The sequence below is a fragment of the Salmo trutta genome, chromosome 29, assembly GCF_901001165.1.
Source record: "Salmo trutta chromosome 29, fSalTru1.1, whole genome shotgun sequence".
Lineage (NCBI taxonomy): Eukaryota > Metazoa > Chordata > Actinopteri > Salmoniformes > Salmonidae > Salmo > Salmo trutta.
The window spans coordinates 23,391,190-23,416,062 of NC_042985.1; the positions used below are offsets into that span (position 1 = coordinate 23,391,190).

At 43.1% G+C, this 24,873-nt stretch overlaps 3 protein-coding genes across 8 annotated transcripts; 2 read left to right on the forward strand and 1 right to left on the reverse strand.

The window, feature by feature from the left end:
• Positions 1-2,177: 2,177 nt before the first annotated feature.
• Positions 2,178-9,147, reverse strand: cmc2 (C-x(9)-C motif containing 2). Of its 3 annotated transcripts, XM_029721281.1 has the most exons (5): positions 8,793-9,147; positions 8,224-8,290; positions 8,008-8,078; positions 2,791-2,862; positions 2,178-2,647 (listed from the first exon to the last, which is right to left on the reverse strand). In XM_029721281.1, the coding sequence occupies exons 2-5, from the start codon at positions 8,258-8,260 to the stop codon at positions 2,564-2,566; spliced, it is 264 nt and encodes an 87-aa protein (XP_029577141.1). In that variant the 5' UTR covers positions 8,261-8,290; positions 8,793-9,147; the 3' UTR covers positions 2,178-2,563. The 3 variants fall into 3 exon arrangements, with proteins under 3 accessions (XP_029577141.1, XP_029577142.1, XP_029577143.1); XM_029721282.1 differs by lacking the exon at positions 8,224-8,290 and having other exon boundaries at positions 8,008-8,119; positions 8,793-9,143; XM_029721283.1 differs by lacking the exons at positions 8,224-8,290; positions 8,793-9,147 and adding an exon at positions 8,291-8,314 and having other exon boundaries at positions 8,008-8,119.
• Positions 9,148-9,649: 502 nt separating this feature from the next.
• On the forward strand, positions 9,650-13,121 carry LOC115167150 (centromere protein N). 3 transcript variants are annotated; one of them, XM_029721286.1, is made up of 11 exons: positions 9,650-9,927; positions 10,119-10,164; positions 10,268-10,327; positions 10,495-10,568; positions 10,715-10,888; positions 11,005-11,106; positions 11,264-11,318; positions 11,458-11,567; positions 11,662-11,785; positions 12,279-12,374; positions 12,816-13,121. In XM_029721286.1, the coding sequence occupies exons 1-10, from the start codon at positions 9,757-9,759 to the stop codon at positions 12,338-12,340; spliced, it is 978 nt and encodes a 325-aa protein (XP_029577146.1). In that variant the 5' UTR covers positions 9,650-9,756; the 3' UTR covers positions 12,341-12,374; positions 12,816-13,121. The 3 variants fall into 3 exon arrangements, with proteins under 3 accessions (XP_029577146.1, XP_029577147.1, XP_029577145.1); XM_029721287.1 differs by having other exon boundaries at positions 12,328-12,374; XM_029721285.1 differs by lacking the exon at positions 12,279-12,374.
• Positions 13,122-13,400: 279 nt separating this feature from the next.
• Positions 13,401-24,320, forward strand: LOC115167151 (ATM interactor-like). Of its 2 annotated transcripts, none has more exons than XM_029721288.1 (4): positions 13,401-13,870; positions 17,732-17,857; positions 19,850-20,049; positions 21,433-24,320. In XM_029721288.1, the coding sequence occupies exons 1-4, from the start codon at positions 13,640-13,642 to the stop codon at positions 23,210-23,212; spliced, it is 2,337 nt and encodes a 778-aa protein (XP_029577148.1). In that variant the 5' UTR covers positions 13,401-13,639; the 3' UTR covers positions 23,213-24,320. The 2 variants fall into 2 exon arrangements, with proteins under 2 accessions (XP_029577148.1, XP_029577149.1); XM_029721289.1 differs by lacking the exon at positions 13,401-13,870 and adding an exon at positions 16,441-16,698.
• The last annotated feature ends 553 nt before the right edge of the window (positions 24,321-24,873 follow it).

Genomic DNA, 24,873 nt, shown 5'->3' on the forward strand with positions numbered 1-24,873 from the left:
TGCTCCTCTATGGCACTCTCACTATAACCCTCTTCAGCATTTTTTTCACCATCACTGCTTTCCAGAAATGACTGGGGGCCTAATGCTAAACCGCTGTGAGTCATCCGGACAGAAAGAGGAGGGGGGGATGTTTGCTCTGAATGAAATATTACAATGTTCCACACAATTACCTAGTGGCATTCATTCAGGATTTAGGCAATACCAACCATGGCTGTGTCTCTGTAGCATTTCATTCTGCATAATTAAAATCTAATGATCACTTAACATTTACAAGGTGCATGGTATTCCTAGTGCTAACTGCTGTATGATGGTCATTGTATTATGTTTCTCTGGAAGATCCACTGACCTTATGGATGTCCAGATGCTTCCCCTCTGTGTTCTGACACAAACACTGGGTGGGAGCCAGACTATTCGTTTGACTGAAATGCCAGACCATTAACAATCGACCACAGCTGAGAATAGGCCTCAGGTGAGTCAAAACGGCCTGCTTTGAAAAGGCCTTATTTACTGTGATAACAAATACAGTGGATTGTTCAGGATGAATGGAAGCTGGATATGAACAAGCATCCGATGAGGACTTGAGTGAATCAATCAATCAATCAAATGTATTTATAAAGCCATTTTTACATCAGCTGATGTCACAAAGTGCTGTACAGAAACCCAGCCTAAAACAGCAAGCAATGCAGATGTAGAAGCACGGTGGCTAGGAAAAACTCACTAGAAAGGCCAGAACCTAGGAAGAAACCTAGAGAGGAACCAGGCTCTGAGGGGTGGCCAGTCCTCTTCTGGCTGTGCCGGGTAGAGAGATTATAACAGAACATGGCCAAGATGTTCAAACGTTCATAGATGACCAGCAGGGTCAGATAATAATAATCACAGTGGTTGTAGAGGGTGCAACAGGTCAGCACCTCAGGAGTTAATGTCAGTTGGATTTTCATAGCCAATCATTCAGAGTTAGAGACAGCAGGTGCGGTAGAGAGAGAGTCCAAAACAGCAGGTCCAGGACAAGGTAGCACGTCCAGTGAACAGGTCAGTGTTCCATAGTCGCAGGCAGAACAGTTGAAACTGGAGCAGCAGCATGACCAGATGAACTTGGGACAGCAAGGAGTCATCAGGCCAGGTAGTTCTGAGGAATGGTCCTAGGGCTCAGGTCCTCCGAGAGAAAAGAGAAAGAGAGAGAAAAAGAGCAAGAGAGAGAACTAGAGGGAGCATACTTAAATTCACACAGGACACTGGATAAGACAGGAGAAATCCTCCAGATATAACAGGCTGACCTTAGCCCCCTGACACAAACTATTGCAGCATAAATACCGGAGGCTGAGACAGGAGGAGTCGGGAGACACTGTGGCCCTGTCCGACGATACCTCCGGACAGGGCCAAACAGGCAGGATATAACCCCACCCACTTTGCCAAAGCACAGCCCCCACACCACTTTGGGATATCTTCAACCACCAACCTACTACCCTGAGACAAGCCCGAGTATAGCCCACGAAGATCTCCACCACGGCACAAACCCGAGGGGGGCGCCAACCCGGACAGGAAGATCACGTCAGTGACTCAACCCACTCAAGTGACGCACCCCTCCTAGGAACGGCATGGAAGAGCACCAGTAACCCAGTGACTCAGTCTCTGTAATAGGGTTAGAGGCAGAGAATCCCAGTGGAGAGAGGGGAACCGGCCAGGTTGAGACAGCAAGGGCAGTTCGTCTCTCCAGTGCCTTTCCGTTCACCTTCACACCCCTGGGCCAGACTACACTCAATCATAGGACCTACTGAAGAGATGAGTCTTCAATAAAGACTTAAAGGTTGAGACCGAGTCTGCGTCTCTCACATGGATAGGCAGACCATTCCATAAAATTGGAGCTCTGTAGGAGAAAACCTTGCCTCCAGCTGTTTACTTAGAAATTCTAGGGACAGTAAGGAGGCCTGCGTCTTGTGACCGTAGCGTACGTGTAGGTATGTACGGCAGGACCAAATTGTGAAAGATAGGTAGGAGCAAGCCCATGTAATGCTTTGTAGGTTAGCAGTAAAACCTTGAAATCAGCCCTTGCCTTAACAGAATAAGGCTGTGAATATGACACTGACACATTTGTAAATGAATGAAATGTCCTGTGAGCTTGGAGCTTTCACATATAAGTAAAGCATCTGTTGACTACCCATATGAAAATAACAAGGCAATTCTGTGTTTTGATACACTTTATTCAATAGGAATCCAGTGTTCATTCATCATTGTCATTCTCCAGTCAGAAACGCAGACAATTTAAAATAATTATTTTGTTAAGTACTTTAAATATGCAATCAACCATGATTGCATGGGGGTTGGGTAGCAGTCCTCGAAACAGACCCCCATATGAGCTCTGATCACTGAGTAGCGAAATGATCATCCACCACTGTCTATGACAATCCACCCAACACTATTCAACACACATACTGAAACCGACATTATGAGAGACCTCTTGTGGCCAGATGTCCAGGCAGTAAGGTAGGCCCCAGTAAGTCCCAAGTCCTCCAATACCCAGTTCATGTGCCCCTTCCTAGAGCATCGGCTCAGCCAGTACTGCCATTCAGAACTCTTCCTTAGGGCCGTCTTTCAGCCTCTGTCTCATCTCTTTAGCATGCCGTTTGCTTTTCTCCCTCTTTGCAATTCGCTGTTGATCAGAAAGAGAAACACACACACACACACACACATTGTTGAAAATACCAAAGTGCTCCCATCAATGAAATATGACAATAGTAGGCATCTGGTGAGGCATCCCTTTTGAATTAAAACCAAATTCCTGGTAGTCCTCACCTCATCCTTCAAACAAGCTCTCATGGCACGGTCCATATCATTGCAATGGCCAAAGAACTTCTTGACATTGTGCTGATGAGACATTAACGACATATTTTTGACAGGTAAGAGTGTAGCTATACTTGACTGCTCCTACACATTAGTTCAGAACAGATTCAGTGTAGAGCAATACAGTAGATCTTTTAGGTGGAGTTCTATGTGGGACATGTTCTTAGACGCTGTTGTCATTCCACCTCAAAAAGCACAAAAAGAGGATTTTGACACCCACCATCTCAGATTCTTCTGAAATCATTTCTGTAGTTAAACATATTAGATTAGCACTCCTGAAACATTACTTTGTTGAAATATAATTTGATCGCTGAGAAATGAAGCTAATTGATTGCACCCTAATTGGCCATTTTAATTTCTAGGATTCATATAATTTTTTATAAATATATACCGAACAAAAAAATATAAATGCAAGGTGTAAAGTGTTGGTCCCATGTTTCATGAGGTGAAATAAAAGATCACATACATCTCCATACGCATAAAAAGCGTATTTTTCGCACAAATTTGTTTACATCCCTGTTAGTGAGAATTTCTCCTTAGGCAAGATAATCCATCCACCTGACAGGTGTTGCATATCAAGAAGCTGACTAAACAGCATGATCATTACACAGGTGTACCTTGTGCTGGGGACAATAAAAGGCCACTCTAAAATGTGCAGTTTTGTCACACAACACAATGCCACAGGTGTCCAGTTTTGAGGGTATGTGCAATTGGCATGCAGAGTGCAGGAATGTCCACCAAAGCTGTTGCCAGATAATTAAATCTTAATTTCTCTACCATAAGCCGCCTCCAATGTCATTTTAGAGAATTTGGTAGTACAGTGAGGGAAAAAAGTATTTGATCCCCTGCTGATTTTGTACATTTGCCCACTGACAAAGAAATTATCAGTCTATAATTTTAATGGTAGGTTTATTTGAACAGTGAGAGACAGAATAACAACAAAAAAATCCAGAAAAACGCATGTCCAAAATGTTATAAATTGATTTGCATTTTAATGAGGGAAATAAGTATTTGACCCCTCTGCAAAAAATGACTTAGTACTTGGTGGCAAAACCCTTGTTGGCAATCACAGAGGTCAGACGTTTCTTGTAGTTGGCCACCAGGTTTGCACACATCTCAGGGGGGATTTTGTCCCACTCCTCTTTGCAGATCTTCTCCAAGTCATTAAGGTTGAGGCTGACGTTTGGCAACTCGAACCTTCAGCTCCCTCCACAGATTTTCTATGGGATTAAGGTCTGGAGACTGGCTAGGCCACTCCAGGACCTTAATGTGCTTCTTCTTGAGCCACTCCTTTGTTGCCTTGGCCGTGTGTTTTGGGTCATTGTCATGCTGGAATACCCATCCACGACCCATTTTCAATGCCCAGGCTGAGGGAAGGAGGTTCTCACCCAAGATTTGACGGTACATGGCCCGTCCATCGTCCCTTCGATGCGGTGAAGTTGTCCTGTCCCCTTAGCAGAAAAACACCCCCAAAGCATAATGTTTCCACCTCCATGTTTGACGGTGGGAATGGTGTTCTTGGGGTCATAGGCAGCATTCCTCCTCCTCCAAACACAGCGAGTTGAGTTGATGCCAAAGAGCTCCATTTTGGTCTCATCTGACCACACCACTTTCACCCAGTTGTCCTCTGAATCATTCAGATGTTCATTGGCAAACTTCAGACGGGCATGTATATGTGCTTTCTGGAGCAGGGGGACCTTGCGGGCGCTGTAGGATTTCAGTCCTTCACGGCGTAGTGTTACCAATTGTTTTCTTGGTGACTATGGTCCCAGCTGCCTTGAGATCATTGACAAGATCCTCCCGTGTAGTTCTGGGCTGATTCCTCACCGTTCTCATGATCATTGCAACTCCACGAGGTGAGATCTTGCATGGAGCCCCAGGCCGAGGGAGATTGACAGGTCTTTTGTGTTTCTTCCATTTGCGAATAATCGCACCAACTGTTGTCACTGTTGCCCATTCCAGCCTTGTGTAGGTCTACAATCTTGTCCCTGACATCCTTGGAGAGCTCTTTGGTCTTGGCCATGGTGGAGAGTTTGGAATCTGATTGATTGCTTCTGTGGACAGGTGTCTTTTATACAGGTAACAAGCTGAGATTAGGAGCACTCCCTTTAAGAGTGTGCTCCTAATCTCACCTCGTTATCTGTATAAAAGACATCTGGGAGCCAGAAATCTTTCTGATTGAGAGGGGGTCAAATACTTATTTCCCTCATTAAAATGCAAATCAATTTATAAAATTTTTGACATGTGTTTTTCTGGATTTTTTTGTTGTTATTCTGTCTCTCACTGTTCAAATAAACCTACCATTAAAATTATAGACTGATCATTTCTTTGTCAGTGGGCAAACATACAAAATCAGCAGGGGATCAAATACTTGTTTCCCTCACTGTATGTCAAACCAGCCTCACAACCGCAGACCACGTGTAACCACACCAACCCAGGACCTCCACATCCGGCTTCTTCGCCTGCGGCATCATCAGAGACCAGCCATCCGGACATATGATGAAACTGAGGAGTATTTCTTTCTGTAATAAAGCCCTTTTGTGGTGAAAAATTTATTCTGATTGGCTGGGCCTGGCTCCCATGGCTGTGCCCCTGCCAAGTCATGTAAAATACATAGATTAGGGCCCAATTAATTTATTTCAATTTAATGATTTCCTTATATGAACTGTAACTCAGTAAAATCGTTGAAATTGTTGCATGTTGCGTTTTTATATTTTTTCAGTGTAGTACCTAACTTCTGATTTGGACCATAATTCTTCCTAGCATGAGAAATCCAATAAAATGATCAAAAGCCACCCAGACCTCCACAACAATCCCACACCAACAACCAGGATACAGTACTCTATGTGGCAGGTAGCCTAGTGGTTAGAGCGTTGGACTAGTAACTGAAAGGTTGCCAGATCAAATCCCTGAGCTGACAAGGTAAAAATCTGTCGTTCTGCCCCTGAACAAGGCAGTTAACCCACTGTTCCTAGGCCGTCATTGAAAATAACAATTTGTTCTTAACTGACTTGCCTAGTTAAATAAAGGAACAATAAAATGTCTGACAAGTAGTATGGAGCTGCTGCTTGGAGTATTGCTTCTTCATCCTTTGTAATGTATTCCCTGTGATGTTATTTACCATAAATTAGTGTGAAAGTACCAGGCTTTGCCTACTAGATACTGCTGTTTCTGCTACTGCCACCACAACTTTTTATCCATTTGCTGGTCTCTTGTGTTTATTAAATATCACAACATTTTCTTTGCAACTTTGGTTAGAAAACCAATATCTTTTGCTCATGATGAAAATAAATGGTATGGTCATCCTCACAATTAAAGCCAGTCCTCCATGAAAGCAATTCCGTTTGTCCTTCTCTTAGGCTTAATTTGTGTCCAGGAAACGGCCCCTCTGTGTGTGTGATTTATTCCCTTCAAAAAAGGTCTGGGTTAGTTAGGCCATTGCTGGCAAACAAGCAAACCATTAGGCTATAGCAGTTCTAATTGTTTCAATGGTAAAAGTCCAAAACACATACTGTATAGTGTTTTTGCATTGGTAATGGTATTGGGTTGGGTTTAATGGTACATGTCACTAATCACACTACATATAGAGATGTTTTCTAATAATTTTATTGAAAAACATGGAATACCATGCCATGGTTTATAATTGTATTATTTTATTAGGGTTGTCATAACATTTTAGTCACTAGCCCAAGTTTTGGGCTTGTAGGAAAAGTGTTCATAAGGGAATTGCTACATACGGATAGCCCTCTCAGAAAGCTGCCATTTGTTGGACTATTCATGGAAAGTTGGGTTGAAGCATTAGGTTGTTAAAAGAAGGACAAACTGAATTGCTTTCATGGAGGACTGGTTTGACCACACTATTTATTTTCACCATGAGCAAAAGCTATTGGTTTTCAACCCTAAGTTTCAAAGAAAACGTTGTGATCCATTTTTTCCCCTTTTTTTCCCCCTTTATTTAACCAAATAGGCCAGTTGAGAATAAGTTCTCATTTACAACTGCGACCTGGCCAAGATAAAGCAAAGCGACAAAAACAACAACACAGAGTTACACATGGGATAAACAAATGTCAATAACTTAAAAAGGTCCCAATGGAGCCGTTTTTATATCAATATCAAATAACTTCTGGGTACCAATTAAGCAACTTACTGTGGTTGTTTTCCATTAAAATTGTCAAAATGAAACAAAAATAGCTTCTTAGCAAAAAGCAACTTCTCAAGCAAGAATTTAGCTAGGACTGTCTGGAAGTGGTCTAAGTGGGGAGGGAAAAACCTGGACCCCCCCCCCCCCCCCCCCCACACACACACACACACACACACACACACACACCGGAACACTAACTGTTACTGGCAGAGAGTTTTGGAACTCTTTCTTAAGACTCCATACCGCCAAAACAAGCTGAAATATTAGGCAGTCTTTTCAAAAAGCTCTTACACTAAAAGGGCATGATCATTATTTCATTTTTCATTATTTTAATTTCATTATCATCATTATTTCATTGGAAATATATATAAAACACAGGAAAATCGCGTATTTGACTGCACTGGGCCTTTGATAAGAACCACAAGAGATCAGCAAAATGGATAAGTGTGTGGTGGCAGTAGCAGGAACAGCGGCATCTAGTGGGCAAAATCGGGTACTTTCACACTAATTTATGGTAAATAATGCAAGAGACTTCAATGGATAACTTCTCTTAACAGGGAAGAACCATCACCAGATTCCCAGGGAATACAATACAGGGTGAAGAAGCAATACTCCAAGCCCCACAGCTCCATACTATTTCTGAGACACAGAAAACTGATACTATATATTGGTTGTTGGGGAGGGATTGGCCTGGGGTGTGGTGGGTCCATGGGTGGCTTTTGACCATTTTCTTGGATTCCTTATGCAATGGTAGGAAGAAGTTTGATCCAAATCGGATGTTGGGTACTATATTTGTTGAATATTATGGGAATCCATTAAATTAAAAGGGCATATTCAGGAGCAATGAGCTTAATTTCTCAGAAATCAAATTACATTTCAACAAAATAATGTTTCAGGAATGCTAATCTTATCTGGTTCTAACTACAGAAACGATTTCCAAATAATCTGAGTTGGTGAGTGTAAAGGATTGCTGAAATGACATGGAATGACCCAGTCTATGGTTCTCAGGTAAGTATACAATATCTTACCTCCGTGTGGCACTGCTTCAGCAGGTTTATCAGTATGTTGCACTCGTCCGTGTGCAGGTGAGGCGACAGATCAGGGTGCATTCTGAGTTAAGGGCTTACCACTCCAACAATACTGGAAGGACAAACAATACCAACCATGTTTGTGACTACAATGCATGCTGAAAATTACTGTTTGACTATTTGGTTTCTGTAATGTATGTCTACTCTAAAGGATACTCCATCCACCCAGTCCCTCTCCATCCTGCAAACTCATGGGGATGGTCAATTTTCTGTTTACACTTACCTGCAATGAGAGAGAAAACAGGTGTAAAACACAGGTGGGCAGGTTAAAACTAATACAAGTCTAGATAAAGACATGGATAGCAGTGCCTGTGTGGGTTAATGAAGGACAGAGTACCATACACAATGAGGAGTGGCTATTGTCATAAAAGCCCATCCTTTCATCCTGATTAATCTCAAAGCTGTGATTGCTGAAAAGTGATTTCAGCCTCTACTGTAACAAGTAGGCTAGCAGTTCGCAGCGTTGTCATAAACAGTCATAAAGTTGTGGTTGTATAGAGATGGACTTTGTTACATATTCAGAGACCTGTTGAAATAGACTCAAATGTTTATGCAGAAAAGGGGCCAAATTGTGAAATTGAATGACGCTAGCTAGCTAGTTACAGACTGTTCTAGCTACAGTACAACTCACAGACTGGTAGCTAGTACTGTAGCTAACAAAATAGACTGGAATTACCTTAAAAACTGTGAATAGAATAAGGTAGCTAGTTGAATAAGGATATTACCAGTTCAGTTGGGATATCATTGAGATATCTATCTTCCAGGAATAGAATATATCGTAGATAGCAAGTTGACCAAATGTAGCTAGCTGCCAATGCCTAGTAGCGAGAAATACCACTTAAGGGCAAATGCAACGTCCTTTCAACCCCTTGTTTTAACTTCTATTACTGCCAGGTTACTGTTGATGTATTTACATCTAACTAGCTACTGTACAAATCTTGAAAAATGGTGTTTAACAATTCTGACATAGCATTCAATTGTAAACCTAGTAATGTATTTGATAAAACGAGTACATGCTGGTAACATGCTAGCTAGCTATATTTCTCTCACTCTTTCGTAACAGCAAAGACAGCACACTCTGTGGAAAATGATAACCTGATTGACATTACAGTAGCAAATCAACACATGCTACCGTTGGATGGTGGTCCAATCACATTAATTGTTGATCACATGTGGGCGGGCAATCCCTCACAGCAAATAACTCCAGTCATTGCACGACTGGAACACAAATCACATTTTATTACATATTTATGTACGATTGTAGTATGTATGCATTATAGCTATATCATCAAATGTAATGCACCCTAAGCACTGTGCATCTATGCCTCTCCAGCAGACGGCGCCATCGCATATGGCAGTGGAAAGACGAATACATTTTTACGAAACAAAATACCAGATCTCAGTTTTCTATTTATTTTGTTTTTACACGTTTTTGGTATAATTTAGGACAATATTAAACCCCATTTAACCCCATATAACCTCTACAAATATCTAAAGCATCTCTAAAGCATGTGAATATGTGGTAAAGGTTATTTGAAGGGGAAATTACGAAACAGGAAGTGCGACCCACCAAATGATTCTGATTGGTTGACTCTCGTTCGGCGGTTTGTTTTGTATTTGCGTGTCTGCGGTTAGCTTGCTATCTAATGCGTTTTAAGAGTTTAATTGGTTAAAACATACCATTTAAGCATGGATGACTCTACAAAGCGTATATTACAACGTCTGATACGACGAATCCCTTATCAAATGCTCCAGACAGTGCTTGGCAAGTGGGCTCATCTATCAAGAGAGGACCTGCATTCTCTTGACTTCACACAACCAAAATGGGTGTTGACGGAACGTCTACTGGCTCTCTGTGAGGTAGCTGTAGCTGCTTGACTATATAGTTAACGTTACCTATCTAACTAGCTTTCTAGTGATGTGATATTCTCTTTAGCTAACTTGTTCATTTAATCTAGCTCACCTTAACAGTTCATCGTGGGCTAAGTGTAATCACAATTTTTTTAAATACTTTGAACCTTTCTGATACACTCTACTTGTATCTTTCCCAGGAGAAGGGCTTGACAGTGAAACACATCACAGAACTCGAAATGATCTGTAAGTGTTAACTGACAGTGTGAATTAACTAATTTCCCCCTCAGTAGCTAATGGTCTACTTAGTTGTCAGTAGTAGATAATACATTTCACCAATGCTTTCCAGATATCATTGAGAATCCGAACCAGGGAATGTGGCATGGCTTCCAGCTCCTTGATGCAGAGGGTAAATAAAAGTCTCTAATACCTTGTTCTACATTTAGTATCTGGTGCTTTCACTAACACTCACAAAGTTCCATTTGAAAATGGACCCTAATCAATATTAGAGTTCCAATGTATTAGAGGTAGCCTAATCAGCATTACTGTTCATTTCAAGTATATTTTTCTTCACAGAGGATGCACCATCCATTGAGCTGACACAGTTCAAGGAACAGTTCAAGGCCAACCTCACAGAGCTCATCAGCCATGTATGTATGACTTCCAGCTTTTATATGCTTGGTAGAAAAGACAGAACGAACATTCATTAAAATGGACATTGGCTTGTAATGTCCCTCAATTGCTGTGTTTGCGTGTGCCATCTCTGTCAATGCCTGTGTTTGTCTTTCCTTCCAAGGTGTCTATTAAAATAAAAAAACACACAGATGAGGCCATATGGATACGTGTTGCCTGGGGGGACAACTTCACAAAGCCTAACCACCTTAAACCCACATACGTTGTCCACCATCTTCAGACCCCTTATGTCTTTGTGACCGGCGTGACTTCAAAGCATAAGCCTCTTTTAAACCAGGCAAGGATGCTTTCTAAATTGCCCCTGGGGGGATTCATAATGTCATATTGCAGTGCTTTGAATTCTGTTTCTATGGTCTCTATCGCCTGTTTAACAGACTGAGTTCTGTCATACAGGCCTTGGTTCTGGCCACCAGATATGGCTCTATGAAGGATGCTCACCTCAGTGGACGGAACCTCATCGCCATCAGAGACCTACTGATGAGGCAGTACCAACAAGTAGGCCTTGGCCATGTCCCCTATGAGGGGACACGGGCCATATAAAAGCCTTTATCATGACCATCTTATCATGACCACCATGCTTACTGCTAACAAAGAAAGCCTATAGAACTAACTATAGAGATTCTGTGTTCTGCACCTTTTCCTTCTTTCATAGGTGTTCCCCACCAAACATCCAAAACCTCTTCAGGAAAAGAATCCTGTCCCTAGAAGTATGTTTTGTTGTCTGCTTATAAAATACAAGTGTAATGTATACATGAACATAATCATGGTGACAACCACAACTAATTAGATATCAATAGAATATTGACTTAGTTTATGTTTCACTGACATTCTATTTTCTCATTTTAGACCCCAATATAGAGAAAGAACAGGCTGAGAATACAGAGAACCGTCTTCAAATGGCCTGTGAGGCCTTCGGTGATGGGACACTACCTCAACTGCAAAAAGCTGTCTACAAGGTGCAAGAAGTTGAACTATAGGTTGTTAACAAAAAGCTTTCTCCTCATGTGCCTGCTATGCTGTGTGTGACAATGTATTCTGCTCTATTCTCAGCTGGAAACCAAGTTCCGAGATAACTCTAACAAAACGTTGACAGGCAGAGGAGAGCCCTTCAGAGGAGTGGTGGAGTTTGCCAGCACCAACCTCCTGGAGTCACTCAGGCACTGTGTGTCCTCAGGTACACTATCTATATGTCTGGGGCTGGGCTTTGTTTAATATCTCCTTTAATCTCTGTCAATGGGAAGAGCCACATCTTCTAGGTTTTTTAACCATTATTTAACTTGGCAAGTCATTTAAGAACAATTTTTTTATTTACAATGACGGCCTACACCAGCCAAACCCTAACGACGCTGGGCCAATTGTGCGCCGCCCTATGGGACTCCCAATCACAGTCAGTTGTGATACAGCCTGGAATCGAACAACGCCTCTAGCACTAAGACGCAGTGCGTTAACGTTGCACCACTCGGGTGCCCCATTAGAGCTGCAGAGACAACAAATTATGAACAATAGCTCTCTCTCTCTCTCTGCACTTTGTTCCATACCCTCAGGTTTAGAAGTCAAGTCTTCCAGGTGATGCTCAGCATTATAACGTTTTATTTGATGTGGTTATAGTTAGTTAACTGCTCATATATGGCTCCACTTATTTATTAAATTCTGTCCATGGCCACAAGGGGGCAGAGGAACCATGACCGACTTCATTGTATCCATCTCATTCTCCAGATGGATGTGCTGAGATGTTTGATGCTTTTCAGAGGGTCTGCTAATAAGTGAGTGGATTTGATTAGACTGACCCGGGGTGAATCAGGCAATGGCCAGTCACATGACCGGCTAAAACCGGTGAGGGCGGAGTACTCTGCTCAAATTGAACAGTAATATGCTCAACCTGGTCATATTGTCAACATGGCAGCATGATGGATCATTCAGAATGTATTTTCCATAAAAATAAATGTATGTTCACATTTTCAAACTAGCTTTCTTTTGGACAGTAGATAGGATTTCATGTTCACCTGCACAAGTGTTTGCTATTGACAAATCACTAACTCATTACTCCATGTGTTACATCAGGGCACCCGGCTCATGCCAGAGAAATCACCCAGATTAAAAAAAATGTAAAAATGCAATCACTTTTAACCCTGTGCAAACTCAGCCCACCCCGTGAACAGGGTGTGTAAAAATGTATCCCCTCAGTAATTGCTTGTGTTTTACAGGTATGGCGTCAACCCCAGTCACCCCTCTTCTCTCATCCATCACACAGAAAGGGAGAAACTATTTTGTTATCACAGACAAAGGCGTTTAAATCAAATGTAACTATAAGAACTACCAGAACAAGTAGTGTATATTTTGTATTGAATATGTTAACATTTGATGGGGTTTAACATATATTTTTTAGAACACCTTGTTTACCCATTCACTCTGTCCTTCGCCAAAGTGTTATGAATAAGAATCATCTTTTATTGTTTCTCAATTAATATACTACAATCTGTACTCTAATAAATGTTGTTGGATGGTTTTTTTTACTTTGTGTTACTTGAGTAGTGTACAGCAAAGGGTAAAGTCTTTCCTGTGGCTCAGTTGGTAGAGCATGGTGTGTGCAACGCCAGCATGGTGTGTGCAACGCCAGCATGGTGTGTGCAACGCCAGCATGGTGTGTGCAACGCCAGCATGGTGTGTGCAACGCCAGCATGGTGTGTGCAACGCCAGGGTTGTGGGTTCGATTCCCACGGGGGCCAGTACAAAAAAAATGCATGAAATGAAATGAAATGTATGCATTCACAACTGTAAGTCGCTCTGGATAAGAACGTCTGCTAAATGACTAAAATGTAAATGTAATGGTTGGCTTCTTTTACATTTTTGCACATGCAGTATGTCATAGAAGTAGCTACAATATTGCCACTCTGATGTTGCCAGGACGCTTGTGTGGGAGTGGCTGTCTGTTGCTAAGAAAGGTCTCCCGGAAGTGGACGCGTCCTCGTATTTTCCAGCGTTTCTGCTGCTTGAGGAGCAGTTGGTTTGGTGACTTGTCAACAGAAACATGGCTGCCTCTGCGTCCGGTAAAGCATACCGAAACGATAACGTTTCCATGGGCAGTCAAAAATGCATCGAAGAGCCCCCCGCACCGACGCGGGAGATTATCAAACCGTCTATCATGGAGCTCACCAAAGAAGTGCGGACCAATATCCTATGTACGGTGGAAGGATGTGGCAAGATTCTACCGAACACGCCAGCCCTGAACATGCATCTCGTGAAGTCCCACAGAGTGAAGGTAGATAGATAGCTTGTTAGCCTATTTGCAAGTTAACCAAAGGGGCTACTGGCATATTCCAACACGTCGTCTTTATATGTTTAAATTCATGGTGCTTGTATCACTAACTAGTTACGCGAGCTCGTTAGAAGCATGCTTATTGGGAAAACGGCAAGTCATTGTGCACTGTTTGAGGCCAGTTCTTTGAAGTTGGCTAGCTACAACTGTATATTGCTGATAACGTTACTTTCTTACTATTGTGTTAGTGCTTTAAGCAATGTTTCAATCATCCTAGGCTAGGATCATAGCTGTATGAGACTGATTATCCGCGCTAATGTTAACTAGCTTTCTTGTACTGCCTTTACATGTCAGCCATAAAAATATATTATCTGTTCAAATCCACACGGTTAGATGCGCACAATAATACGAATATTGTGGATATTCAGATTAATATAATAAGTTTAAAACGTTTACATGCTTTGCAAGAACGATTTCACTAATCCTGTTTATATGGACACATCTGAAATTAGGCTACTGATGGGACTTTTGATAAAAGCAGAACATCGCCAATCAAAATAAACGTTCTACCACATTGACTATGTTATTTGAGAAGACGATCTGATTCTGCGTTAGGACATATACTGTTTGTAAGTGAAAAGATGCATACTTTCAGTTTTTCCGAACTCACGCATGAGGAGGCTTGCGCTACGGGTGCTGGCACGTGCGCAGATCAAATACACCGCTGGAACGCCGGTTTAACTGTTTACATGGCACAATTCGAAGGTTGCTCCGAAAACCAGGTGTTTTAATCGGTTTATGTTTACATGGCACAATTCGAAGGTTGCTCCGAAAACCAGGTGTTTTAATCGGTTTATGTTTACTTCGATTATGACCTTACGCCGATTAAGATAAGCCGAGTAAGGCGTTTACATAACTAATGCAATACTCGGTTTAATATCGAATTATTAGTGTGCATGTAAACATACTTGTCTCCATGCCCACATAGCCTAACTGTCATATTATTGAGAGTCATTTGGTTCTCAAGAAGTTTCTGGAAATTCAAGCAATTAAATAACCCTCAGTGAATGAATGTTTAAATGGCTGAAGAAGATGGGCTAAGCCTGAGATGTGCCATGAAATCAGTCTGGTCATACAACCAACTGGCACACTGTCTTTAGGCTAAATATGAATACTAGTTATAGTAAGGGAAAGTCTTGGAGACAATGGTCCTCTTTAACTGAAATGTATGCAATGTCCTCGCCTAGTCTTGCTGTCCCGTGGGAGTCCTAGTGATTCCAGTTTCCCCCAAATGAATGCGGTTCTCTGCTGGGATCTAGCAGTCTTTTGGCTTTCTACAGACTGAGCTTGTTGAAAAAAAGAAAAGGTGAATGTTTGAATTAGGTCTGAAAAGCACTTCATGCTCCTCATTTCCCCACATAAGTGCTAACTGTTCTCAATATTGGACAAATTCAACTGGGCCTAATGCAGGAGAATGAGAGATGGAGGAGAAAATGCATGGTGCAGCAGTTCATGAAGGAAACAATCTGAACAAAATTTTGTCAAGTGAGCATAGTCTTAGATGTCTATGACTGTGTGAAAGGGCTGACAGTAGAGGCAACGCTACCCTTGCATTTGAGAACCCAAGGCATTCTTCCTTATCACACAGGTTCTCCGCTGTGACCACCGTTTACCGCTGTGACCACCGTTTACCGCTGTGACCACCGTTTACCGCTGTGACCACCGTTTACCGCTGTGACCACCGTTTACCGCTGTGACCATGTGACTACAATCCCGACGCTCTGTTTTAACGTTTAGAAACGTCAATTATCGCTTGCGATACTGTTTTCAAAACATATGGAACTTATCTTTCATTTCAAGGAGAAATAATCTTTCAATAAAATACATTTACTGTAGCAGATTTGCTAGTTAGCACAGGTGGTCGCCTCTGTCTTCCTTATAAAACCGCTGTAACATGGAGCTATGGCCGCGTGGGAACACTAACCATTTAAAGGTGTGTAGTAGTACCTTTCGTTTAAAAAATATATATCTCGCTGATATTATAGATGTGTTACAAATTACGTTTCCAAAACCGTATCGCAAGCAATGCGTGTTAACATTCAGAATTAGCGTCGGGGCTCATAACAGAACACCGGCCAGAAGATGCCTTCATAAATAGACACTAAAGGTAGTTACGGGCTCACGCTACTCAACGGGAGTCATCAGGCCAGGAAAGCACAGGCTGCTTACTGTTCCTCTGCTGTTACGTACTGGCCAGGCGTGTTCTGTTTTATTTATTGACGCAGAAAGAATGTGATTTGGGTTATAACACGGTCGTCGCTATGATTTGAGTTATAACACGGTTGTCGCTGGACACTCACTGTGCCTTAGCTCGGCTGAACTGCCATATCACATTTGCTGGCCAACTGCTGGATGTGTGTGTAACACGACAATCAATTTAATTTCACACACTTCTGAACATTACGAGTACTCAAATAATAGCCTACTGTACTAAGCAGGCTATAGTGTAGAATAGTCACATTTCCTGTCACACTTTGCATGTTAAACACTTTTGATGACCTGACTTCTTGAAGTAGCCTACTGACAGATTTTCAGTTTGTATTTCCTAGCTGTGATGCTGCTCAGCAGACCCTACCCAAGCTGTCTTGTAGCAGACAGAAACAATGCGATCTCTGCCCTGCCTGCCTGTATCACCGTCTGGCAATGCACTGTGCCTGGTCTCTCTGCTAGGAAGGGACATAAGTGTCATGGAGAGCAGTTCAGGGACTGTGCTCTGGCCTAGAACAGACAGTCTGAATGTTAACCTGCTCATCTGCTGCTGCAAGACACCAGTGAGTCCATCTGCTGCTGCAAGTAGCCTATGCAGAACTGTATGCCTCTGATGTAACCTTTACAATAATATAAGATACAATGTGTCTGTTTACTGTGAAGACAGATCATTTTAGCACTATGCAGGATGTTTATGTATATTAGCCTAACTTCCATCAAAACGTCTCTCTTACTAGTACTGTACCAATTTTGGGCTCCCGAGTGGCGTAGCGGTCTAACACACTGCATCTCAGTGCAAGAGGCATCACTGCAGTCCCTGGTTCGAATCCAGGCTGCATCACATCCGGCTGTGATTGGGAGTCCCATAGGGCGGCGCACAATTGGCCCAGCGTCGTCCGGGTTTGGCCGGTGTAGGCCATCATTGTCAATAAGAATTTGTTCTTAGTTAACTTGCCTAGTTAAATGAAGGTTAAATAAAAGCCAATGCCACAGTTGATGTGGCCTGCTAGGTGACCTTGACCAGTGAAATACTGCAATGTTAATAATGATGGTTAGGCTGTACGGGTCAGTGCTGAGGTCCATCTATGAGCTGTGGCCTGTGAGCTGTACTCTTACATAAGCATCATGCTGCTGTTCATTGAGTTAATGCAATGTGCTGCTGACAGCTGCTTCGTCACGGCTGTCTGGAGACTGTCAGGAGTGTGGAGTGATGTAGCACACTGGAAAGCACAAACTTGATGTGCTGTTAAACTAATAACTTTAATCTGAACCTATTTTTATAGTCATAGATGTGGACCCTCCATCTGGACCACCTTCGTCTGTGTATTTGCCATTCGTATGGTTTTCTACAAAGGATAATTGGCATCTGCTGGATGTTTTCATTGTAATGGTAGTCTGAGAGGCTAAAATCACTAACTGAAGTATAACTGATACCTAGGCTTAGCCTTTAGCTCAGCAGTCTTGAGAGTTGTGCTGATGGCCTACCTTTCTACATGTTGTTGGTTAGCCTACATTATTTCAGTGCTGATAGATAACACTAAATCTTATGCCTATAATATCATAAACTAATCATTCATCCTCTCTCTCTCTCCATAGGACGGTCTTGTTAACCCCACCATCAGGAAGGACATGAAGGGTTCCCAGAAGCTCTACTGTTGTCCCATAGAGGGCTGTCCACGAGGCCCCAACAGACCCTTCTCCCAGTTTTCCCTGGTTAAACAGGTACCACATCCCTACAGTCAGTCTAAGACAGGTGGTTTCAGCCAGGCTGAGTCAGACTCATGCGGATTGTCTAATGAATGGAAAGACTGAGACAGACATTTCCTCCTGGGTTTTCCCCTAATCACTTTCCAGTCCTGCTTTGGATCTCCCCTGAGATCCTGACGGTGGATGGGAATTGTAAATGATAGGAAAGTGTGTCTAATAATTATGTCTCAATAGAGAGACTTTTGAAGTATAACTAGGAAATTGGAATTAGTGAACAAGAAGGGAATAATACATTCCTTTATTGCTTTTTTCCATTTCATGTAACGAGTAACCTCTCATAGCCCTATGTACAGTTGAAGTCGGAAGTTTACATCCACTTAGGTTGGAGTCATTTAAAACTAGTTGTTCAACCACTCCACACATTTCTTGTTAACAAACTATAGTTTTGGCAAGTCGGTTAGGACATCTACTTTCTGCATGACACAAGTAATTTTTCCAACAGTTGTTTTAAAGACAGATTATTTCACATATAATTCACTATCACAATTCCAGTGGGCCAGAAGTTTACATACACTAAGTTGACTGTGCCTTTAAACAGCTTGGAAAATTCCTGAAAATGATGTCATGGCTTTAGAAGCTTCTGATAGGCTAATTGTCATCATTTGAGTCAATTGGAGGTGTACCTGTTGATGTATTTTAAGGCCTACCTTCAAACTCAGTGCCTCTTTGCTTGACATCATGGGAAAATCAAAAGAAAATAGTCAAGACCGCAGATAAAAAAAATTGTAGACCTCCACAAGTCTGGTTCATCCTTGGGAGCAATTTCCAAACGCCTGAAGGTACCACCTTCATCTGTACAAACAATAGTACGCAAGTATAAACACCATGGGACTACGCAGCCGTCATACTGCTCAGGAAGGAGACGCGCTCTGTCTCCTAGAGATGAACGTACTTTGGTGCGAAAAAGTGCAAATCAATCCCAGAACAACAGCAAAGGAACTTGTGAAGACGCTGGAGGAAATTGGTGCAAAAGTATCAATATCCACAGGAAAACGAGTCCTATATTGACATAATCTGAAAGGCCGCTCAGCAAGGAAGAAGCCACTGCTCCAAAACCGCCATAAAAATGTCAGACTACGGTTTGCAACTGCACATGGAGACAAAGATCGTACTTTTTGGAGAAATTACCTCTGGTCTGATGAAACAAAAAAATAACTGTTTTGCCGTAATGACCATCGTTATGTTTGGAGGAAAAAGGGGGAGGCTTGCAAGCCGAAGAACACCATCCCAATCGGTAAGCACGGGGGTGGCAGCATCATGTTGTGGGGGTGCTTTGTTGCAGCAGGGACTGGTGCACTTCACAAAATAGATGGCATCATGAGGCAGGAAAATATGTGGATATATTGAAGCAACATCTCAAGACGTCAATCAAGAAGTTAAAGCTTGGTCACAAATGAGTCTTCCAAATGGACAATGACCCCAAACATACTTCCAGAGTTGTGGCAAAATGGCTTAAGATCAACAAAGTCAAGGTATTGGAGTGGCCATCACAAAGCCCTGACCTTAATCCCATAGAAAATTTGAGGGCAGAACTGAAAAATGCGTGTGCAAACAAGGAGGCCTTCAAACCTAACTCGGTTACACTAGCTCTGTCAGGAGGAATGGGCCAAAATTCACCCAACTTATTGTGGGAAGCTTGTGGAAGGCTACCTGAAATGTTTGACCCAAGTTAAACAATTTTAAAGGCAATGCTACAAATACTAGTTGTGTATGTAAACTTCTGACCCACTGGGAATGTGATGAAAGAAATGAAAGCTGAAATAAATCATTCTCTGCTATTATTCTGACATTTCACATTCTTAAAATAAAGTGGTTATCCTAACTGACCTAAGACAGGGAATTTTTACTTGGATTAAATGTCAGGAATTGTGAAAAACTGAGTTTAAATGTATTTGGCTAAGGTGTATGTAAACTTCTGACTTCAACTGTATATTCTGCTCTATCCAGCACTTTATGAAGATGCATGCAGAGAAGAAGCACAAGTGTTCCAAGTGCAACAACGGCTACAGCACAGAGTGGGACCTGAGGCGCCACATAGAGGACTGTGGGAGGACCTACCGCTGCACGTGTGGCTGCCCCTACGCCAGCAGAGCGGCGCTACTGTCACATATCTACAGGACCGGCCACGAGGTCCCCACAGAACACAGGTAGACACAGAGTACAAAACATTAGAAACGTGCTCTTTCCATGACATAGCTTTCACCTGGTCAGTCTATGATCCCTTATTGATGTCACTTGTTAAATCCACTTCAATCAATGTAGATGAAGGGGAGGAGACAGGTTAAATAAATATTTTTAAGCCTTGAGACAATTGAGAAGTGTATGTGTGCCATTCAGAGGGTGACTGGGCAAGACAAAATATTGAAGTGCTTTTGAACGGGGTATGGTAGTAGATGCCAGGCGCACCGGTTTGTGTCAAGAACTGCAACATTGCTGGGTTTTTCATGCTCAACGGGGGGGGGGTTATGCAAATCAATATTAGTAAGGTTTTGTTCACTCGGTGTATACTGGATATCATACTGGAGGGCAGTGTTTCCATTAGCCGGTTATTGACTGGTTTTGGCCGTCAATAGGCATAAAATAAAGGCATAAAATATAAGCATTTCCGGAGACATTGTCCAGCAAAAAACATCCTCCATAATTCACATTAGCTACGCATGGAGGTTGGTTCACGTCGTCTTTCAATGATCTCTCTACTGCCTACCTGTCTGTCTTGAGCTCATGCTCTCACTAGCAGATTAGCATTGTATCAACTGGAAGTGGCCCACAAAATGTTCACATGCCAGTCTGACACACACAGCTGCATGCACTTGACTCAGGGGAGAATGAGGATTTTATGCTAAATGAATCTCCCTAAAATAGAATTTACAGTAATATCCACCTAGAAGGAATATAGGATATTAAATAATCGTGCTTCCCTACTCTTCCTCTAATCTACTGCCTGTTTGTGTAGTTAACTCAAAAATGCTTGTCTAGATACTGAATCAAGGATGGAGGTACAGACAAGTGGACAAATAGACAGTGAAACAAAGGATTTTGACAAACCAGATGGACAGATTGAGACTTGCATTGTGCAAGGAGCCAACATTCACTTGGTAGGCTATCCTTCCTCCTTGCATATTGCAGTCACTTCCATGTGGTGCCATTGAATCGGCAGTGGGTGCTCCTAAAGGCATTAGTCTACACATGACATTCAAATGGGTTTCTATTAAATAAGTCTTGTATTTGGTTGGACATGCTGTTGGAGGGGATTTAAAGATGGTGTGGACACATGGTGGCAGAGAGGCTCAAAGTCTTCAAGTGTCATATAGTTTATCCAGTAAACCATGTGATTATTCAATAACAGATCATGTTGGGACAAACGCCTGCATGCACAACGTGGCTTGAGAACAGACTGAATATGACTGCACAACGATTAAATGAGAGTGCTGCACTGCACCTTGCTTTTATTGGTATTTGTCAAAGCTTTATAACTACCTACTGCTGTTTTGTCTGCTTGACGTATTATCTCCTCTGCCCTGTGTTTGCAGGTATCCACCAGTGAAAAGGCGGAAGATGGAGAGAAAGATAAACGGAGCAGAAAAAGTCAAGCCCAGTGAATTCATGTGTCAGATTATAAAAACGGACAGAGAACTTTCAGAGGACTCCCTCCCTTCAGACAGGGTCTGCCACAACATCCCCCCTAAACACCTCCAGAAACTCCTCCTACCCAAGCCCGAAGTGGCTCTGGTGAATTTCCCTGTGATGCAGCTGGCCCATCTCCCTGTCCTCCTCCCCTCCACAGAGAGCGGGGTTCTGAGGTCTGTGGTGCTGGCCATGGACAGCCAGGGCTCCTTCAGCACCCTCCACCTCATGCCCCAGTCCATGGGGGCCATGGTGCCCCACCTGGACCCTAAGACCCTGGGCTTCAGGGGCAGCACGCCTGCCTCCCGCTCCTGTCTGGGGCCTGTCAGCTTGGGGGTGCAGGTAAGTCTGGAGTCATTGGGCTCTGGCGATGACCTAGGAGGAACCAGGGGGAGCAATACCTCCACCAACATCCAGACAGACATCTCATACTTGTCCAGGATGCCTATGGCGGTTGGGGTGGGGACGGAGGTGTGCCCCGTTGGTGAGTCGTCGGTCTCATCGTGTTCTCAGACAGATATTAGTGTGAGTGCTCAGGTCCTGCTGCCGGTCAGTGTAGAGACCCAGACGTTCCCTTCTAAGGCCAAAGCCACCACCACCATCGGGGCTCAGACAGACACCCATACCCTCAGCCAGCTGCCTTGCCCCTATTCCTCCCCATCCCAGTCCCCCTACATTACCAAGCAGACCCAGACCAGACTCGCCCTGGCTGGGTCAGAAGAGAGGGCTCAGATGGACCAGGCCATCATGTGCTCAGACCTCTTCGACAGTTACTCCCTCAGCGTCTCAACACAGACGGCACTGACAGACGGACGCTTCAGAACCCACGGTGTAGACGACCCCCTCTCCGGTGTCGGTAACGGTCTCTATGACGACGACAAGTCAGCAGGAGGCATGTGTTTTGGCGTACAGACAGACGATCTCCAGTCGGGCAGCGTGGCGGACAACCAAACCCAGACCACCTTGGCTCTGTTCAACGACCTGGAGAACATCTTGTCAGGTCACTCTCTGTCCGGTCCCCAGACGCAGATGGATTCTTCAACAGGCTGTGGGTCAGGTCTGGGCTCTGTTCAGGAACAGCACACGGGCATCGACTTTGACTTTGAGGAATTCCTGAACGCTGCCCACATACAGACCCAGACGGAGGAGAGCGAGCTGAGCGGTCTGGGGGCCGACACGCCCCTGGAGGTCCTGGACATCCAAACCCAGACAGACTTCTTCCTCCTGGAGGGCCTGGGAAACAGTGAGGGGCCGGGCCGGAGTCAGGCCAGCGACCTGGAACTGGAGATGTTTGACACTCAGACCCAGACGGACCTCAACTTCCTGCTGAAAGCCGGAGGCCACATGCCACTGGGCAACATTCTGCGCCAGTCCAGCTTCTCCATGAGCACAGAGTCCTCTGACACTGAGACGCAGACCGACCTCCGCCAACCTCTGACACCAAACTCCAACACCCTTCCCTCTGTGTCCCAGGGTGACCAGGCCAGGCTGTTGAGCAGCACAGAGACTCAGACGGTGACCAACGCATCTTCTGAGGGCCTCGGAAACCTCTTCCTGACCAGCAACGAGACCCAGACAGTCATGGACGACTTCCTGTCAGCTGACATGGCCTGGAATATGGAGTCCCACTTCAGCTCGGTGGAAACGCAGACGTGTGAGGAGTTGTTTGCTCTTTCAGCACTCTGAGAAGCCCAACAGCTGAATACCCTCCCCCACCACACACACACACAGGGCTACCACCTCAGCCCACACAATGGGTTTCTGGTTTCCGTCCAGGAGGACCTGGGCTCCTACTCATCATCCTCTACAGTCTATGTCCCTCTACTAATGGAGGTTTAGGTGTAGAAGTGAGCCGCCTTAAGAAGTCTTAGGACATTCTACAGGGGGGTAGCATGTCTAGGATAACGTGTCCAGACATCTCCCTCATGCTAGCTCAAAAGCACTTTATTATCAGTTCATGGATATGATTTCCCATCCTTGTTTACATGTTTATTTGCACGTCTTACTACTTAAATATATATTTTATCTGAAAGCCAGTTTAGTCTGTTTTCAAAGTTTTGAACACTGTTTGCTGTAAGAGAGTATGTAATGCCTGTTGAGCCTTTCCTTAATCATACTGCTATTGAATGGCTTCTGGCAGATTTGATGTGGCACAAACGTACTAGTGAAATTCTAAAATAGTTGCCGCACTCCCATTGTTGACATGTGATTGTGAAGTACAGTCTTGTAGAATTGCCCTATTGTTACAGGGCCACCCACCTATAAGCTGGGTCACCGCGTTAGCAGACTAGCCTGTCATCATCTTTGACTTATTTATTAGCTGGCTGTAAGTGTATAGCAGCAGTGTGCTGAAGTGATACAACACTGTAGAGAAACACTATGAGGATCTAGCTACTCTCTAGTCACTGTGATTACATTGTGATTGTGTATGTCCAACACCACCATATACAGTGCCTTAAAGTATTCACACCCCTTGACTTTTTCCACATTTTGTTACAAAGTGGGATTAAATGGAACAAAAAATTTAAAATTAATGGAAAATATAACAAATATATCTTCATTAAATAAGTATTCAACCCTCTGAGTAAATGCATGTTAGAATCACCTTTCAATTACATCTGAGTCTTTCGGGTAAGTCTTTAAGAGCTTTCCACACCTGGATTGTGCAACATTTGCTCATTATTTTCAGAATTATTCATACTGACGAATTGGTTGTTGATCATTGCTAGACAACTTTTTTGGGGTCTTGCCATAGATTTTCAAGTAGATTTAAGTCAAAACTCTAACTCTGACATTCGGGAACATTCACTGTCTTCTTGGTAAGCAACTCCAATGTGGATTTGGCCTTGTGTTGTAGGTTATTGTCCTGCTGAAAAGTGAATTAATCTCCCAGTGTCTGGTGGAAAACAGACTGGACCAGGTTTTCCTCTAGGATTTTGCCTGTGCTTCTCTATTACGTTTTTTTTTATCCTGAAAAACTCCCCAGTCCTTAATGATTACAAGCATACCCATAACATGATGCAGCCACCACTATGCTTGAAAATATGAAGAGTGGTACCCCAAACATAATACTTTGTATTCGGGACAAAAGGTGAATTGCTTTGCAACATTTTTTGTATTGTGGAGTAAATACAATGTTGATCCATCCTCCGTTTTCTCCTATCACAGCCATTAAACTCTTAAGTGTTTTAAAGTCACCATTGGCCTCATGGTGAAGTACCTGTGCAGTTTCGTTCCTCTCCTGCAACTGAGTTAGGAATACACTATCCAAAGTGTAATTAATAACCTCACCATGCACAAATGGATATTCAATGTCTGATTTCTTTATTTTTACCCATCTACCAATA

Bases quoted from the DNA above. Each gene is read 5' to 3' on its own strand.
- cmc2 (XM_029721281.1), bottom strand. From the start codon at position 8,260: ATGAGTTTGCAGGATGGAGAGGGACTGGGTGGATGGA. The intron at 2,863-8,007 runs GTAAGATATTGT...ATGTCTCATCAG, and splicing joins TGAAGCAGTGCCACACGGAG to CACAATGTCAAGAAGTTCTT. The intron at 2,648-2,790 runs GTGAGGACTACC...TCTGATCAACAG, and splicing joins GAGCTTGTTTGAAGGATGAG to CGAATTGCAAAGAGGGAGAA.
- LOC115167150 (XM_029721285.1), top strand. From the start codon at position 9,757: ATGGATGACTCTACAAAGCGTATATTACAACGTCTGATACGACGAATC. The intron at 10,569-10,714 runs GTATGTATGACT...TTTCCTTCCAAG, and splicing joins TCACAGAGCTCATCAGCCAT to GTGTCTATTAAAATAAAAAA. The intron at 11,319-11,457 runs GTATGTTTTGTT...TTCTCATTTTAG, and splicing joins AAAGAATCCTGTCCCTAGAA to ACCCCAATATAGAGAAAGAA.
- LOC115167151 (XM_029721288.1), top strand. From the start codon at position 13,640: ATGGCTGCCTCTGCGTCCGGTAAAGCATACCGAAACGATAACGTTTCC. The intron at 13,871-17,731 runs GTAGATAGATAG...CTCTCTCCATAG, and splicing joins TGAAGTCCCACAGAGTGAAG to GACGGTCTTGTTAACCCCAC. The intron at 20,050-21,432 runs GTAGACACAGAG...CTGTGTTTGCAG, and splicing joins GAGGTCCCCACAGAACACAG to GTATCCACCAGTGAAAAGGC.